Source organism: Bipolaris maydis (assembly GCF_028858645.1).
Source record: "Bipolaris maydis strain C4 unplaced genomic scaffold PSV08scaffold_2, whole genome shotgun sequence".
Taxonomy (NCBI): Eukaryota; Fungi; Ascomycota; class Dothideomycetes; order Pleosporales; family Pleosporaceae; genus Bipolaris; species Bipolaris maydis.
The window spans coordinates 1,014,005-1,032,134 of record NW_027093858.1 but is presented as its reverse complement, the minus strand read 5'-3'; the positions used below and the strand labels follow the sequence as shown (position 1 = coordinate 1,032,134).

At 52.5% G+C, this 18,130-nt stretch overlaps 6 protein-coding genes across 6 annotated transcripts; 3 read left to right on the top strand and 3 right to left on the bottom strand.

The window, feature by feature from the left end:
• Window positions 1-42: 42 nt before the first annotated feature.
• Window positions 43-2,106, bottom strand: PSV08DRAFT_398744 (uncharacterized protein; the record flags this gene model as incomplete). The annotated part of the gene is made up of 1 exon (XM_014229280.1): window positions 43-2,106. The coding sequence occupies one exon, from the start codon at window positions 2,104-2,106 to the stop codon at window positions 175-177; it is 1,932 nt and encodes a 643-aa protein (XP_014084755.1). The 3' UTR covers window positions 43-174.
• A 592-nt stretch (window positions 2,107-2,698) lies between these two features.
• On the top strand, window positions 2,699-7,507 carry PSV08DRAFT_407143 (uncharacterized protein; the record flags this gene model as incomplete). The annotated part of the gene is made up of 5 exons (XM_014229281.1): window positions 2,699-2,997; window positions 3,057-3,100; window positions 3,150-4,316; window positions 4,367-6,259; window positions 7,386-7,507. The coding sequence occupies 5 exons, from the start codon at window positions 2,699-2,701 to the stop codon at window positions 7,505-7,507; spliced, it is 3,525 nt and encodes a 1,174-aa protein (XP_014084756.1).
• A 310-nt stretch (window positions 7,508-7,817) lies between these two features.
• Window positions 7,818-9,001, top strand: PSV08DRAFT_358827 (uncharacterized protein). The gene is made up of 2 exons (XM_014229282.1): window positions 7,818-8,469; window positions 8,537-9,001. The coding sequence occupies exons 1-2, from the start codon at window positions 7,933-7,935 to the stop codon at window positions 8,957-8,959; spliced, it is 960 nt and encodes a 319-aa protein (XP_014084757.1). The 5' UTR covers window positions 7,818-7,932; the 3' UTR covers window positions 8,960-9,001.
• Window positions 9,002-12,258: 3,257 nt separating this feature from the next.
• Window positions 12,259-13,617, bottom strand: PSV08DRAFT_23883 (uncharacterized protein). The gene is made up of 2 exons (XM_014229285.2): window positions 13,131-13,617; window positions 12,259-13,082 (listed from the first exon to the last, which is right to left on the bottom strand). The coding sequence occupies exons 1-2, from the start codon at window positions 13,393-13,395 to the stop codon at window positions 12,349-12,351; spliced, it is 999 nt and encodes a 332-aa protein (XP_014084760.1). The 5' UTR covers window positions 13,396-13,617; the 3' UTR covers window positions 12,259-12,348.
• Window positions 13,618-14,390: 773 nt separating this feature from the next.
• On the top strand, window positions 14,391-15,525 carry PSV08DRAFT_194691 (CobW/HypB/UreG, nucleotide-binding domain-containing protein). Its single transcript, XM_014229286.2, has 3 exons — window positions 14,391-14,624; window positions 14,716-14,856; window positions 14,911-15,525. The coding sequence occupies exons 1-3, from the start codon at window positions 14,458-14,460 to the stop codon at window positions 15,419-15,421; spliced, it is 819 nt and encodes a 272-aa protein (XP_014084761.2). The 5' UTR covers window positions 14,391-14,457; the 3' UTR covers window positions 15,422-15,525.
• Window positions 15,526-15,586: 61 nt separating this feature from the next.
• PSV08DRAFT_383940 (P-loop containing nucleoside triphosphate hydrolase protein) lies at window positions 15,587-18,060 on the bottom strand. Its single transcript, XM_066093429.1, has 4 exons — window positions 17,693-18,060; window positions 17,396-17,643; window positions 16,513-17,345; window positions 15,587-16,419 (listed from the first exon to the last, which is right to left on the bottom strand). The coding sequence occupies exons 1-4, from the start codon at window positions 17,981-17,983 to the stop codon at window positions 15,629-15,631; spliced, it is 2,163 nt and encodes a 720-aa protein (XP_065949758.1). The 5' UTR covers window positions 17,984-18,060; the 3' UTR covers window positions 15,587-15,628.
• Between the last annotated feature and the right edge of the window lie 70 nt (window positions 18,061-18,130).

Here is an 18,130-nt window from a genome sequence, read left to right as displayed (position 1 = left end):
TTGGCTCTTGGTTGGAAAGCAAGGCTGTCAAATACTGGGTACAACTAACATTTAAGAAGATCGTTCTCTTGCTACATGTCTACTCTTTGATACTATGTACGATAGACAAACCATCTATTTACAACTCTCCCCCAAACGCCAGAACACCATGCAGTTACAATAGTCGTTGACCATCTACTTCCTATCAATCCATCTTCCTCCACCTGATCCAGGCCTGACACCAGCCTTCTTCTCACTACCTGAGTATTTGGCCTCCTCTTCCTCCCATTTCTTTCTCTCCTGCCGCCTTCTGGCAGAATAAGCCCTAGAAAACCTCCAGGCCTCTGTATCCGCCAAGTTCCATTGCTCGACTGCTTCCACGATCTTCTTCATATTTTTATCCTTGCTTTTGATGGCATCGCGAGCTTTATTGAGGCGTTCTTGTTCCTTTTCAACCCACTTGTCATCAGGTATGTCGATGCTTTGAATGGGCTTGGGAGGCCCTGGGCGAGGAAAGATGATCAGCTCAGACTCCTTGCTCGGTGAGCTAGGTTCAGCAGTAGTGGATGCCATCTGGGGCATGCCAAAACCAAAGACCCAGTCGAGATCATCTTGGGTGATGCGTTCGGCCGTCAACCACAGTGAGTGAGCAGGAATGGCTGCCACAAGCTCTTTGAACCTTAATACGCGAACCTCTTCAGTGTGGTCTCCTGGAATAGACTTGTCGGTCAACTTCCGGATCCAGAGATCGCGCTCGGCATTGTTACGCAGGAAGTTACTATCGACTGTGTCCCGTGTGTAATGCAACGAAGTAAGCGTGTATGGATGCGGCACAGTACCGATTGTGAAGAACTTTGTAGTGTTGACAAATTCTGGAAAAATTTGGAGTTTCATCGCCTTGTTGGCGTCACATGGCTTGCATTTTGGCCGATTGGGCGGGCACGTCTTGGGCATTGGAGAGGCTGGGCATTGTGTGAGATTGCGTGCAATACTAGTGGCTTCGAACATGAGCGCAGTCGTATGTTCCGGCACTGGCTTCACGAGTGCTACACCTTCCGGGTGTTGCTCTTGCCATGTTAGATGGAGATGCGAGTTGATGAGACTTTCAAGCAGAGTAAGCGCTTCCGCTTTCGTCGTGTTGGTAAGCTTGTCGGCAATGGTCTTGTACTTGCTAGAAATGGTAGCGGTACTGTAAGACGCAATACCGTCAGCCTTAACATCCACTGCCACATCTGCCGAAGCCAGAAGGTTCACGACTGGCCCACCCTCTTTGTTGGCCAGCTTGGCCAACTTGTCCTTGTTGGCCGTAACATTCTTAAGCAGCTGATTATCGGCAAGCTTCTTGATAGCATTGTTGACAGCTATTTGCTCGCCGAAAAAGATGGCATTGTCGAGGGACTGGACGCGCGACAACTTGGGATACTCGTTGCGTCGCAAAAAGTTCAGCATGGGGTTTTCGTATTCGGCCATGGGCAGAGCAAGCCAATTGACGAGAACACCGCCTTTCATATGCCCCCATGCCAACCAGCGCATGACCTCAAACTCAATTTTTGGATCTAACTTAAGGCGCTGGAAAATTTGGTAGAGCGGGTTGCGCTTAGCTTCATCGCGCGATAGCACTACTGGCTTGAAACCCTGTGCCCACCACGCCCTTCGCCATGCCAAAAGAAGCCTTTGCTCAGCAGCTGATACGTCCTTGTCCTGCTTCTTGGGCACATCATAGTAGGTGTAAATGGGCGGTCGTTCGCGGAGAGGAGGCAGCAGGGCTCTGTTCTCGTCGAGAGTCACAGAAGACGAGAAAGGGTTGCGCCACTTGAAATCGCTCAGCCATTCTATAGCTCCGTATGCACTAGCAGCAGTGCTGTTGGCCTGAACGGGCGGCTTGTGAGGCGAAGGGCCGAAGGGATTGGGCACAGATGGGAGTTGGCCAAGGTCAGGAACGTGTGCTTGCGGGTGCTTAACGGCGTCGGCTACTTGGTCGTAGGTAGGTATGCTTTTGCGCGATGGTGGCCCGTAGAAGACTAGGTTGAAAATGAGAAAGACGAGGATGATGAAGACGGCCTGGAATCTCCGTGGAGGCATGTGGAGCGTCACGGGCCTCCCCATGCAGGTATATCGGACGGGCATGTCGCAATCGAGATGGGGCGGGGGGAAGGGAGTAGGAGCAGAAGAGAGGACTACCGCGACATTGGCGACACGAGAGCGCCCCAGGCAGCCTGCAAGCCGATATCCGCAGTGGGCCTGAACAGGATGGATGGTTGGCCCAAATGAGGGCGACGCGTTGTGCTGACCAGGCAGTCGAGGAGGTACCCAGCTAGCGTACGTAGGGCTGGTGGGCTTGGCATTCACCCCGCCGCCACTGAGTTCCGCGCTGCACTAAAACTAGGCCCATGTAGATGGCAGTGGTGTAGTCGAGTGGGGGGCGCCGATGTCGCCTGCGCCCCGAGCATTTTGACTGGATGCGTCATACCTCGAGTACTTTTGAACCCTTACACACATTTACTTTCACATATTCTTCCTCATCCCCCCTCGCTACCAATTGCCTCGACTCGGCAGACGGTGAGGCTTGAATTCCGACACATCCGTCACGACCTTTTCTTCAATTGTGCTCTTTAACATTTTCATTCCCCGCATGCGCACACGCCGCGCTGTACGCCACTAGATATTTCTTTTAGACGTGACAATGGCCTCGCTCACAAAGGGGAGCATCCCAGACCCCATGGCAGACCTTCACTGGTCTGACTTCAAGGGCCCAATTCACGAAATCTTTGCTAGGAATGCTCGCAAGCACCCCGACCGGCCATGTGTTGTCGAGACCGCCAAGGGCAAGACTCCCGAACGCAAATTTACATACAAGCACATCTTTGAGGCCACCTCGATACTAGCCCATCACCTTGTCCAGAGTGGTGTGCAAAGAGGCGAGGTGGTCATGATCTTCGCCCACCGAGGTGTCGACTTGGTCGTGGCCATCATGGCTGTTCTAGCAGCAGGAGCGACCTTCTCAGTACTAGACCCACTGTGAGTATCGAGTCTCGAGTCTTTCTATTTATGGCTGACAATCTCAAGCTACCCTCCAGACCGCCAATGCATCTACCTCGAAGTCTCTCAACCGCGTGCTCTTGTAATCATCGACAAGGCCACACACGAAGCAGGCCCTCTCTCGGATCAAGTTCGAGACTACATCAAGGACAACCTACAACTGAGAACAGAGGTGCCTGCACTCGAGCTCAAGGATGATGGCACACTGGTTGGAGGCACCAAGGACGGAAAAGACATATTGGACGAGCAGCAGCAACTCAGGACCGAACTGCCTGGTGTACTCGTCGGCCCAGACTCAACACCAACTCTCTCCTTCACGTCGGGATCCGAAGGAAAGCCCAAGGGCGTCAAAGGTAGACACTTTTCGCTCACTCACTACTTTCCCTGGATGGCCGAAACGTTTGGATTATCTGAAAATGACAAGTTCACAATGCTTTCTGGCATCGCCCACGACCCTATTCAACGAGACATCTTCACACCTCTCTTTCTCGGTGCCCAATTACTTGTGCCAAGCAAGGACGATATACAGCACGAGAAACTCGCCGAGTGGATGCGTCAGTATGGCGCCACCGTCACCCACCTCACACCCGCCATGGGTCAGATTCTTGTCGGAGGTGCATCAGCCGTGTTCCCCAGCCTTCATCACTCCTTCTTTGTGGGTGATTTGTTGATCAAACGAGACTGTAGGAGACTGCAGAATCTGGCACCAAATGTGCGCATTGTCAACATGTACGGGACCACGGAAACACAACGCGCTGTCAGCTACTATGAACTCCCAAGTTGCTCAGAAGCGCCCGACTTCCTTGATACCATTGGTGAGGTTATACCTGCTGGTCGAGGAATGAACAACGTGCAGCTCTTGGTTGTCAACCGCGAAGACCGAAACCAGATCTGCAAGCCCGGTGAAAGCGGTGAAATCTATGTGCGGGCCGGTGGTCTTGCCGAGGAATATTTGGGACTGCCAGACCTTACAGCTACCAAATTTATCGACAATTGGTTCGTGGATCAGCAGAAGTGGATAGATGAGGATAAGAAACAGGTTGAGAGCCAGGGCGCCCCCGAGCCGTGGCGGGAGTTTTATAAAGGCCCTCGAGACAGGCTGTATCGGTCTGGAGATCTGGGTCACTATTCTGAAGATGGAAACGTCCACTGCACAGGGCGAGTAGACTCGCAGGTCAAGATTCGCGGCTTCCGCATTGAACTTGGTGAAATCGACTCGCATCTCTCTGCCCATCCGTTGGTGCGCGAAAATGTTACACTGCTCAAGCGTGACGCCTACGAAGAGCCGACGCTCGTCAGTAAGTTGGAGTCCTGTAGTCTTTTTCCCAGGTTGTAACTGACATGACAGGCTACATTGTTCCTGAAATGAAGCGATGGTATGACTGGTTGGAGGAGCGTGGTGCGAAAGAAAGCGATTCCACCGGCGACACAAGCATGGTGACGTTGCTCAAACGCTTCAAATATCTCCGAGACGATGTGCGTGAGCATCTCAAAAAGAAACTGCCTGCATACGCTGTGCCATCGGTCATTGTTCCACTTGTCCGGTTTCCACTGAATCCAAATGGCAAGATTGACCGGCCAGCACTGCCATTCCCAGATCCAGCAGACCTCGCAGCTGCAGGAGCTAGGCGTCCGTCGCAGTTGGGCGCAGCTCTGACGCCTACTGAAAAGGCCATGGCTAGGATCTGGGCTGAGCTCCTTGGTGATCGTGGTGTAACAGCCGACAGCATTGGCGGAAGTGACTCGTTCTTCGACCTTGGCGGACACAGTATCATTGCACAACAGCTCTTCTTCAAAATCCGTCAAGAATGGAAGGACATTGACGTACCCATGACGACAATTTTCCAATATCCTACACTGCGCGGTTTCTCGGCAAACATTGATCAAGCCATGGACCCTATTGGACTGCGTCTTGACACGGCTGAGGCATTGGAAGACGACCCTGATGATGAGGCGTATTCTGCCGATGCCAGAGACCTTGCCAGCAAACTAACCGATTTCAATACCAGGGAGGAGTTGAATCCAAAGGAAGAAGTGCATACATTCCTCACTGGCGCAACGGGTTTCTTGGGTGCCTACATCTTACGGGACATTCTGTCGAGACCAGGAAAGGTCACTGTGCTTGTGCGTGCTCAGGACATTGATGCTGCGCTGGGACGTGTAAGGCAAACGTGTACAGCATACGGCATCTGGGAAGACGGGTGGGAGTCACGACTGGAACCTCTGGTGGGTGATTTGGAAAAGGAAAACTTTGGACTTGAGGCGAACACGTGGAACAAGCTCGTTGACTCGGTCGACGTGGTCATCCACAATGGTGCCTTGGTGCACTGGGTGTTGCCTTACTCACGCTTACGAGGCCCCAATGTCTTGTCTACCATGACTGCATTGTCCATGTGTGCTGCTGGCAAAGCCAAGAAGTTTGGTCTTGTCAGTTCGACGTCGGTGCTGGATACGGATTACTTTGTCAGGCTTTCGGAGAAGAGTCTCGCCGAAGGTGGAACCGGTGTACCCGAGGCAGACGACCTCGAGGGTGCACGCAAGGGTCTTGGTACTGGCTATGGCCAGTCCAAATGGGCGGCTGAATACCTGACGCGCCAAGCTGGCAAGAAGGGTCTAAGTGGCTGTGTGATTCGACCTGGATATGTCTTGGGAGATCCAGACTACGGTACTACAAACACGGACGACTTCCTTGTCCGAATGCTCAAGGGCTGCATTCAGCTCGAGTCTAGGCCCGACATCACGAACACGATCAACATGGTGCCTGTCACACACGTTGCGAGGGTGGTTGTGGCATCGTCGTTTAACCCGCCAGTTGCACCGCTTGGGGTGGCGCAAGTGACTTCACATCCGCGTATCACGTTCAACGAGTTCTTGGGTGCGCTGGAGAAGTTTGGCTACCAGGTGCCTCTGGTGCCGTATGCAGAGTGGAAGCAGAGGATGGAGAGGTATGTTGCTGACCAGTCAGGGACAAAGGAAGAGAATGCTCTACTGCCCCTGTACCACTTTGTGACTGGAGATCTACCTGGCGACACCAAGGCGCCGGAACTGGATGATAAGAACGCGGCAGAAGCGTTGAAGAAGGACCAGGCATGGACAGGGGAAGACTGGAGTCAAGGAGGAGCGGTGACGGAAGATACGGTTGGCGTATATGTTAGCTACCTGATTGAGCTAGGGTTCATGCCTAAGCCGGAGAAGAAGGGCATCAAGGAGCTGGTCATGAGCCGGTTGACGGATGCGATGCGTGAGGGGATGAAGCTTGTAGGTGGACGGCGAGGTGTTTGAGAAGTAGTATGCCAAGGAGGATGACAGATCTGGGCATTAGCAAAAGTAACAAATTCCTAAGAAATGCACATTTGATGCGTAAGAAGCCGAGGAATTGAAGTGGCGAGCCACGTCTGTTGTTTAGCCATTAAGGCGGTAATGTTTACAGCGTGCTTTTGACCCTGGAGATCTGCTGACCTGAGATCCGAGACGAGGGTGAGATGAACATGGGCTTGTGCCGCACCCGCACAAATAAGGTTTGTGTTGGCCGTAACGGCCACAAGTACAGTCAACATGCACACACGAGATGGATACGAAGAGACGGATACGTAGGAGTAGTACGCGGGTGTACTACTCCGTCGAGAGTACGCAAAAGGATGACGTCGAGTGGATACGCGGCCTGAAGTCAAGAGGTGAGGGGGGGGAATTAGGTAGTGGGGGTCGGAATGGTCGGTACTGGGTATGAGACGGGCGGAGCACGGGGCAGATAGGCAAAGGGCTTGGACCCACGGCTCTGGCATGTTTTTTTCTTCCTATGTGCGTCGACCAAGAAGCCCAGGCAGAGGGTGCCGAGAAAAAAAGTGATATTTAATTGACCGAACGGGTGACAGGCCAGTTGGCGGCGTTTTAGTGTGTAATGGGGGGGAAGCGTGCTGAGGGCTTTTTGTCGCTCCTGGCGTGCCAACAGCCAAGCCCAAGATCAACAAGACAGACGTGGTTTCATCGACGCCTAGTAGGGCAGGGCCCGGCATGAGGGCTCAGCCCAGCCCGGTCGACAGCCCAGACAAGCAGCTTGGAAGCAATTCATTCCCACCAACAGCCACGCCGCTGAGGGCGCTCCGATGCTCCACCATGGGGAAGAGGGTTGGACGAGAGGGGTGCGATGTGAGAGGCCGGATGTAGGCGGGTGTGGTGTTCTAGTAGGATGGATGTAATGGCTATGTATCTGGGTGGGTGGGTGCATGTATAGTGTGTACCACCCATGTACAGAGACAAGTAGCTACCACAGTACGAGATACATGGACAGTGGGCGGCTGCATCCATGGTACGCGGTCACGAGACGGATATTTCCAACGAGGCGGGAATTCAACAAACCTTGGGCGCAGCATCAGCCAGCAGCGGAGGCCGTCGAGGGACCGTGGCAGCGCTTCTGGGGCAGCTTGGCGGCGGTGTGTCTGTGTGTGTGTCGACGAGTGGTGGTGGTGGTGGTGGTGCGTGGAGACGGTGAACTGGGCCCAGCAACGCAGCCAGACAGCCTGCTAGAGGAGCATGTTGCTCAGCGTTGCTCAGTATGGCCGAGCCGTGGTGGTTGACATGTCACTGCCGCGCATCCCGTCGGCGGGCTTGTTGTAGCGGCGTGTGCAGCAGAGTTGCGCTGCGTCCGCCTGCGGCCGGGTAGGGCGGGTGTGATTGGGTGTGGGTGGGTTTGGAACGGGCTGCCGAGCAGCCTGCCCAGGCTTGGGGATGAGTGCCAAGCCCAAGACTTCTCCCAAGGCCTTGAGAGCGTAATTCTATGTAACAAGAGTCTTGCCTCTCCTGGGGCCCGTCTCCGCTGCTCGCTATAACATGCCCGCTGCCTCGTTGTCCTCGCATGTCTTCCAGCGTCGCTTGATGCCCGTCCGCCCGTGACGTTGACCCGACCGACTGCCGGCAATGGAATCCCAGCTTCCGCCGCCGCCTGCTTCGGCCATACTCGCGCCCCCCAGCCAGCACCACCAACCACAGCCGCAATACTACCATCGCCTGTCCAGCCCTGCCGCAAACTGCGACTACGACTACGACTCCCAGTACAGTGAAAAGGAACACCGCCACCACTCCTCGGTCCACTCCGACCGCCTGAGCAGGTCGAGCAACCGCCGCCCTCATGACTCCGTCATCTCCCACCCCTTCTCGCCAAAGCCCTCGTCGCCGCCAAGCCCCAGCACCAACAGCAGCAGCAGCATCTCCTCCGTCGGCCACCACCGCAACTCATCAAACGCGCATCGCTACTCGTCTTCGCAGCTTGAGCGCCAGTCCCTCTCCTTTCCACCCCAGGCCCACATCGACCCGGAGAAGCATGCCGAGGCTCTGGCTCACGGCTACCGCGTCTCAAACCGCCTGTCTGCAGTCCCATCCGGCGCCGATGCCATTGTTTACGACAAGGGCGCCTACCAAGAAAAAGGCGCTGAAGAGAAGGCATGGCAGTTACTGGTAAGAAGAAAAATTCCCATGTCGCATCCCACTCGACGCGCTCGTGACTAACATGTGCCCCCCTTAGCTCTGGCTCTGCGGACCCTGCGCCTTCCTCTCCGGTGTGATTGCCATCTGGACCTTTTGCGCTCTCTTCATCACCATCTTGTTATCACCGCTACGCCTCTGCACCACGCGCGCGCCCCTCTCCGAGCAAATCAAATCCTTCCTCGCTCCCTCGCTCAACCTGCAACTGCACATGGTCTACTCGCACGACTCGACGTCTGGCTACAGCGCCCCCATGCTTGTCGTCATCCACCTCTTTTCGCCCATTGTCGCATTCGGCGTCGCAATCGCTGCCTGGACTGCTGCCGGCTTCTGGTTCTTCTCCTGCATTCTTGGCGACCCTGGCGGTCACGACGGCCACAACGATGGCCGCGAGAGCATTGTCGGTGTGCGAAACTGGTGGGAGCGATGGCTTTCTCGCGGACTAAGAGAAACCGATGCTTGAAAGAAAAAGAGGAGGATGAAATGTATTATTGATGAAGCTTTTTTTTTTCTCTTCGTTTCCTTGCTGTATTTTCTGTTATCTTGTTTTACACGTTCTCCGAGCTACGGCAGGATGGAGCGTTCCAGCGGCATATACCATGGCGTACAACAGTCTGGGTTTGGGTTTTATTCTCCAAATGAGAAAGGGTCTCTCTCTGGACGGACGGACATGAATGGGGTGGGAAGAATATTGCTGATCTCGGGATAATGGACAGCAACCGGCGTTTTTTTATTAATGTTCTCTTTGAGCCTCTTTTTTCCCCGGGCCTCCTCCTCTGGATTCGCAGAGAGCAATGAGGTGGGAAAAAGATTGCCGATATGATATACCCCCATAACTAGTTTTTTTTCATTTACTTGAACAATGTCACGAACATGTTCCAACACACAAATTCTCTACTCTCCTTTTGGCTGTGACAGCAGTGCCTCTCTGATCTCGCCTGCCTCACACACACACACACACACACCGCCTCGACCTACCTTCCTCTCTCTCTCTCTCCTCACCGGAAGCTTTCCACTTCGGGCGCCCAGCAAAAACCGTCTTTCTTGTCCTTCAAGCGCAAAGCCGCTACCCGGATATAATATCCATTGTCCCCCCCTCTCCGGACCCACCCATCCAACTCATGAGGCAATCTGCTTATCGCGGCATTTGCCATGTCACTCTACATCCATCCATACACACTGGCTTACCTAGCTAACAATGACACGGAATAAAGTTACCATCCCCAGGTCCACCCTAATCCCCCCTTCCCGATTCCCATGCCAATGCCATGCAAAGCTGCACGTGGAAGTTTGAAGAAATAAAGGCAGAAAAAAAAATCCACTCAAACTTCAATCCGGCCTAGGCTTAGAGAGGGTACATGCATGTTGCATATTTTGCCCTTTGTCCTAAACTGGTCTAGAAGGGGGGGGTGAAGAAGGAGGGGAAGGGGTTCTTTGGTGTCATGCATATGTGTGTGTGAGAGAGAGAACGGAAAAGGTAGGGGGCATAACGTGGGTAGCGGAATAAAAGAAAAGTAATGAAAGTGAAGAAACAAGGGAGGGCAAAGGAAAGGGAAACTTGTTTTCTGAAGGGTGGATTGCTTTTTTGAGGAGGGGGAAGGGAAGGAAGGGGGAGGCGAGCGGGGAAGAGAAGATGAGAGAGCTAGGGTGTGTGTGGGGGTGTATTTTGGTACGGGATGGGGAAATAGATGTGCTATAAAAGCTTGGTAGACGGCCTCATTCTGGCTAGCCTTGTCTGTTTTTGGCGAGCCTTTTTTTGCGTATCATTGTTTTTGGGGTGCTTCATTTTTTTGCTTTTGTGAGCGTCGTCTGGGAGGCGTGACGGATGGAGTGCAGTAGTCGCGATCGGAACATCATCTCTGGGGAGGGGGCTGGGGACAGTTGAGTTTGTTGAGGTGATGATCGGGGGAGAGAACGATACGAGGGAGTTTATGCGCTCTAAATGAGTGTCCCTGACATCATATCTGTAGATGTTGATGCATGAGGCAGGACTGAGGCGGGAAAAGGAAGGCATTGCTTGGCTCTGCAAATACCTCTCTTTTTGTTCTCCTCTTGCTTCTCGATATGTTGTGGAACCATTGGACGAAGCAAAAAGAAAAATAGAGATGTCGCAGATCCTAAGAATAAACGTTTCACAACTTGTCTAGAGATATTTTCTTAATTCCTACAGTTGGTGTACACTACACGTCACACGTGACTTCTTCTTATACCTTCTCTCAGACTCCACAATGTACGTACCTACATACATATGTAAGCGCACACAGACACGTACTCTTACCCCAGACCCCAGACCCACGTCATTCCTCTCCTCGCCTTGTCTCGCTAAGATTGCCTGCTTACTTACATATCTTCATCTCACCGCCTAGGCGCCGAAAGAATACGAGAAAGCCCCGAGTCAAGTATGCATACCTACACAAACCGTGTTTGTATCAATGGATTCAAATATCCACAAAATAAACTTCACCTGTAGAGCTCACATCAGATCGACTTATCCGGTGACCGGATGGTCTTACAATGATAACACTGGGCAAACTCTATTTCCATTTCCCCAAGATAGGGAAATCAAGTCTGGTGGAAGGAGGTGGACAAAGGTAGAGAGGTGCTAACGGGTCATTCTGAGATGCTCGGCAGATTTACCGGTGGAGTATCGTGAGTGTGAATCGAGCATTGAACACGATCCCTTTGCCCAGAGCCTCATCTTGGCTTTGATGCGTGTTTTTACTCATAATACGGCCGCATCGATTAATATTGTCAGAAAATTCATCATTCGTGACTTGGCTGTCTCGCATACATATCCCTTTTTACGAGTTAGAACCACAAGAGAAAAAATCTATCTCCATATCTACCTCGTCACTTCGAGCACATAACACGAACACACCTTTCCAGCGATGATGGAGAAAGAGAAATGAAACCCGGAAGCACATTTTACCTTCAAGCCCGAAAGTAGCACCGACAGCCAAAAAAAAAGGTCAAATGATTGGCTGGGCTACTATGCAAAACTGCACAGCCATCACACGCAGTAAAAAACTTACTCGAGCGAGAAGACACACAGCACAGAAGGTGGACCCCCCAAAGCACCACCACATTTTAGCGACACGTACGATGACGACGATGACGACAAGGTACATGCCTGCTCACCGCAAATGTGGGCCTGTGCAGAGGAATGACAGCGAAGAAAAAAATATGAGAGGGTTAATCGTTGTAAATGACGATGTTCGCTAAATGAAACGTGACAGTTGTGACAGCTTGTTAGCTCTCTCTGTGTCTCAGTCTCTCACACACGGATAGAGAAAGACAAGGGAGGCATGTATAGCATGGATGCATAATTTTTTTTCCCTTCATAAATACATATATAAATTGACATTTGTGTCAATATGTAATTTGTATATTTGTTGCTGACATGTACACACCTATATGTGTGTATATGTACAAGATGCTAAGTCTTAAGTCGCTCTTTTAAATCGCTCAATGTTGTTCATAAAAGACATTACTGCATTAGACATGATTAATACAAAGGTTGAAAAAAAAGGTTCCGGAGCGAAGGCTACCGTAGAACGCTTGAAGAAAATAGTGATTGGGACACGGTAAAGTTACCCAGCACAGTCTCTTTGATAAAAAGAGACTTGACCTCTGCCGTACTCCAGACTGTGGTGAATGAGCCGCTGTGCACATCTTCAGCTGCTTTTAGTATAGGGATAGCGCCAGCTACCATTACACATCGCTTGTCGCTAACTCCATGTGGCATAACACAGTCTGCTGGACGCCCATCGGTCCCAGTCGTTGCCTTTGTATAATTGTTCTCGCCCAAGATGCCAAATCGTGTCGTCGTTTCGCTTTCGTATTGCCGAAATGTTATTCCGAACAACGCACTTCTCGTATTGTTATCCGGCTGCCCGCCCTTTTGTGCTGTTTGCCACGCATAGTCTCTCGCGCTATGCAGTTCTTCAGACACTGCTCTACGAGTAAAGGATCCGCCTCGATGATTTCCTCATTCAAGAACCAGCGAGATGTTGACTTTTTAATGGACAGCCGCAGACAGCTTCGGTCGCTGCCAATCTGCTTTTGGAAGAAGTGGTCGAGAAAGGCGTAGGAATCGTCAAATGTCTTGTAGCAGCTGTTGCATGCAAATGTCGCTTTATCATCTCTTGAAACTGGATCCAGTGCAATATGTGATGTGAAGAGAATGCACCTAGACGCCGGTAGTCCAGAATGGGCTGCAACAGATATACACGCGTTGCAGTGGGGACATATTTCTCGGTCATCGTACTTGTCGTGCGGGTAGGCTTTCTTTGCTCGTAGAGTGCTGGTTTTGGTTTCCTTGAGGTCCTTGCGAAGTTCGTCTGCAAATGGACAGAATTCGACTTTGAATCGTGGCGGGGGAAGTACTGGCGAGAGAATGGGTGTTTCAAGGCGGGCATATTGATCGCGTAGTGCAGTTAAACAGGCGCGGCGTACGCTCTTTGCAGTCGTGATGATGTCGTCAATGGGTGTGACTGGTGTTGCTGAGAATGCACTGTCGTACAGCGGCTGTCTGATTTCGTATTGAACTCGGAGCAGTTGTGCAGAGAGCACCGTGTTGCATTTTTCTGTCCACGGTCAACACCTGTGTTTACAAGCTGCAAGACATGGCTTACGGTCTCCCTCCTCAAACCGCACGCCGAATGCTTCTTTCCCCGCTTCCATGATCCTCTGGACCTGGCGTCCAAGGCTCAAGGCTTTGCCCACAGCATCGTCTCGATTCTTGTTACCAAAGCATACCCACTTGGACCGAGAGCGGCGATGACGTGCCTGCCATTGCTCGTACGCCTCGTGTGCATCTTGAAAGACACGGTCAATGTCCCACAGGGTGAGGGACGTGTGCTGTGACTTTTCGGGCGACATGGCGATTGTTGTAGACATTATGTAAAAAAATAATATAGAGGGTTGACGAAAAAAAGAATATAGGATTCGTTATAGAGAGAGCAGAGCGACTAAATGGAGGACGAGGATGACAGGTGAAACGTCTAAACAGGATGAATGGGTATGTTTAATTAGGGCGGCCCTACCGGAAGTGGACGAGTCGCAACAACAACAATCTTGTTTGGGACAACAGCCACACACGAATGATGCCAACCGGGATCAAGGCTCGTGTGCATGCGGGAGGGCGGTGCGCTGGCCTTTAGATAGTTGCAGCTGCTAAGCACCGTGTCATGTTCCTGCAGGTGCCCTAACAGAAGTAGGAAAGCTGAGAGGAGCGGAGATTGCGCGCATGAAGATTGTCGTATTTGTGGCGCACCCCGGCAGTATTGGACGAGGTCGCAGCCCCGGCGAAGTCTCCGCTGAGGTGAACGTGCTTTACTTTTAGAGCCACCTATGGCGGCGTACGCGAACCCTCTAGCGTTACGGCTGACGAACTACGGGCCCGGATGGGCACGATAACCGGGTCCATGGAATGCAGGCATACAAATCCGTGCATGTGCATATCAGAAGAGGCATGTCGTCGGCGGATCGTGATGAAGTTGGCTGTGGGTGCACAGCAACGAGGAAGAGACAAGGTAGAGGAAAAGGGAAAGGGAAAGGGAAAGGGAAGAAAGGGGACAGCGGGACACACGGCTGTGAGGCGCCATCGGCCCGGCCGGTGCCCGTCTGGTTCCCGACTGGAGCAAAACAACTGCCTCTGTTGTGGGCATGATGAGCGGCTTGCCCTTAAGATCGGCTTTATATACGGCCTTGTTCCATGTATTGAAAAATGTCTTTCTTTTTCCTCGTATCACGGAGCCTGTAGGTCCTACTAGCTCGGAAATAATGCAATGGTAGCCATAATAAGGGACCTTCCCGTACCGTCCCAGGGGTGCTGGAGAACCAACCCCGCGGCAGCTTCCCATGTGCCCCACCATGCCACCATGGAGAACCTCGACCTTCATTTCCTCTGGCAAGCATCCCCTCTACTAATCACTCTTAACACTCTCCACCTGTCCGAAAATGTCTCACAGTCACTCTCATGATGGTGCGTCGCATTCGCACTCTGCCGCCGACCACGGGCATACCCATGAGATCCTCGACGGGCCGGGCAGCTATGTGGGACGTGAAATGCCAATCATCGAGGGACGAGATTGGGAGGACCGCTCATTTACCGTTGGAATTGGAGGGTACGACTCATTCCTATCTGCCTCAATCTCAAGTAGACAGCGAAGCCATGGCAAGACGTCATGCAACATAGACAATTACTGACACAAGTAGGCCGGTGGGATCCGGAAAGACTGCCCTCATGCTAGCTCTCTGCAAGCATCTCCGAACACGCTTCTCCATAGCCGCAGTGACCAATGACATCTTCACCCGCGAGGACTGCGAGTTCCTGACCAAGAACAATGCCCTACCCGCGTAAGACCGTTTCACCATCTCCCAGGGCCAATCCTCTCTGACCCATACCCACAGCGAGCGCATTGTCGCCGTCGAAACCGGAGGTTGCCCCCACGCGGCTGTCCGTGAAGACATCTCCGTGAACCTCATGACTCTGACCAACCTCCACCACAAGTTCAACACCGACCTGCTCCTCATCGAATCCGGCGGCGACAACCTTGCCGCGAACTACTCGCGTGAACTCGCTGACTTTATCATCTATGTCATTGATGTCTCCGGAGGCGATAAAATCCCCAGGAAGGGCGGACCCGGTATCACACAGTCGGACCTGCTAGTCGTGAACAAGATCGATCTGGCTGAGGCTGTAGGCGCAGACCTCAATGTCATGGAGAGAGACAGTAGGCGCATGCGTGAAGGGGGGCCGACCATCTTCGCCGTTGTAAAGAGGGACCAGGGCGTCGACGCCATTGTGGATTTGATCCTGTCTGCATGGAAGGCATCGGGCGCGACACAGGCACGCAAACAAAAGTTTGAGCCTACCTTGATGAATGAAGAGGGCAAAGAGAGGAGCTACAGCATGAACTGATCGGACGTCACGAGAAACAATGAAGAAGTTTAATCTATCATGAGGGTGGATCAAGATGACATTGACTCCCTTACAAATCACCCCTGAATGCATAACCAGTATCCGACCTTGCAAGCCATCTATCCCTTGTGTTCAACTCACCTTTTTGGCAATCCAGCGATGCCACCACTCTGCCCGCATTCTGGCAATCCAAGCACCTCTCCAAGTTTAGCGCTTCACGCCGCCCATGGCCCCTCGAAACGTCTCTAGACCCTTCTCCAGCATGGCCTTCCTCGCCTCCAGATGAGCCCTCTGCTGCGTCAACTCGAGAGGCTCAGCAGCAACATACTCGACCTGTTCATCCGTCATCTGCGCAACTACCAGCGGAGAGAGGATAATCTCAGGCAGCGGCTCCACCAAATGCCGCTCAATCACCGCCTTCGCGACAGCATTGATGAAGTAACCCAACTCATCCTTGTAATACGCCCGCTGCATATCCAATGCCTCCTGACTAGAAAACGTATCCATATCCAACTCAATCGACCGATCCAGCTGCGCCGCCAACTCAATCGGATCAATAACCGTACGCTGCTCCTCCTTCTCACCCTCTTGCTTTTTCGCCGCAGACGTAGCAGCCTTGGTAAGCGCTTGATGCTTCCTCAACCGCATCTTCTGAACCTTCGACGTAAAATAATGATTATACGTCGACGGATGCCTCGCCTTGTCCTTCAGCACCTTGGCCAGCTCCTCCTTCGCATCCCCTAGCGACTTGCTCAGCGCTGCATCTACAGTTAACGCTACAAGCCGCTCTTTGAACTCTTCCGGGACACAATCTGCTAGTACCACGTCGATGAAGTCGCGGCACACTTGCGCTACCTTGGCTATGTGCAGCGATGCGAGATCCTCCCAGGGCAAGGATTGCTCCCAGAAAAGCTGGGATATCAGGACCGGTTGGAAGGTACCAGGGAGTTCGTAGCCGCGGGAGCGCTCGAGTGTCTTTTTCACCCATTCGACTGCTTCTGCGCGGCTCAGTTTCTGCGGCACAGGAAGGTATTTCGTGCCGTCCTTTTCTTGTTTGAGTTCGCGCTCGAGTTCCCTTTGGGCATCGAGACTCTCCTTGCAATCCCGCTCGTCGTCGCCGGGGCCGGCTTCGAAGTTGTACCGGTGGCCGCGAAGCCGCATGTCCTTTGCGAAGCCCATGTTGAGGTGCTGGACCACGGCGCGGAACCTACGGATGTTTTCTGCAGAGTCGACGGCGGCGTCTTTGTTGATGGTGCCGAAGAAGGGCGATTCGTAGTACCCCTTTGTAGCGGATTTCAGGATGTCGTTTACTTTCATGCTGATTTTCATGAGGAACACGCGTTGTTCGTGGCTGGTGTTGCGTTTCTCCCCAAGATTCGAAATTTCGTCGAGGGTGGCGCGGTACTTGGTCACCATTTCTTCCTTGAGTGATGGTAGCTCTCGGATTAGATGGTGCAGCAGGACTTTGCTGAGACGCTCGCGGAGAGACGTGATGCCTACGCATTCGCGAGGTAGTTCGGCATAGCGACCTTTGCTGAAGAACAGAGCCTCATCTTTGTTGCGCTGGTCAAATGAGAAGTTCATCTGGTTGTCGGCACGGTTCTTCAACATGTGCCAGCCACGTTCGAGATAGATGTCTTTGTTCTGTGCAAGTTCGATCCAGCTCAACTCGTTGTCGGTGCCCTCACGAAGAAAGTCGGGTTTGGTGATGATGCCGAGAGTGCGGCGGCCTTGCTCGTCAATCTTGCGGCAATGGTCGAGGATGATTTGGTTTGCGAAATCGTTCTTTGCACTCACTACAGCCAGGATGATGGTCCGTGGGTTTTTCATGTACTGGCTGACAAGATCTAGAATCAGCTCTTTGTCTGCTTCCGTCTGGGCCTTGTTTGTCGCATGGATAAGACCAGGAAGATCAACAAGAGTCCTGGATGATATTAGTTCGTCATAACGTCAATATCGGGGAATAGCACTGACAGCTGAGGCCTACTAGGACCTGTAATCTCAACAGACAGCACATCGCGAGAAAATGCCCTGGAGCTGATACCACCCACAACGCCTAGGCCCATGGCAAGAGTCGCTTCTTCAATCACATCTGGGAGCTGATCAAAGTTCTGGATAGACTTAGTAAACCCCTTGAGTTTAGCTTGTTCAGACTCTGGGCGAAGCTTGTCAGGAGTGATTGTGACAGTACTCGTCGAAGCTGGGGAGCGGCGAAGGATGATCTGTGTATCGTTAGACCAGTGCATAATCTCTATGTACTGTCGAACTCACCTCAGTGGTAAACCGCGTGCAGAGATTCTCCTTGCGAGGAAACGGAATCTCAGTGATCGCCTCAAGCACTGAACTTTTGCCAGATGACTGGTCACCACAGACAATTAGCTGAGGCAGTTCCACAACTCCGCTTAAACCGGTGCGGCGAAGCTTGTCCACAATGTCCATGACCCTACGCTGGTCCGCCGACTGAAGAGCTTGTAGAGAGCTGGTCGTGACTGCATCTGGATCAACTGGCATGGGAGTGACTGGGGTCTTAGGGCCCTTGTCGGTGTTGGTGTCGTTGCCCATGGTTGCTATCAATGCCTGGGGTACGATCTGGGTAAAGAGTTGTGTTGTAGCAGAAGCGACTGAACAGAAGAGGTTTTTTAAATGGTAGGGTGGTGGCGGTGGGCCGAAGGCAGCTGCGGTGAGTGTGAGTGTGAAGTTGCTGAAGAG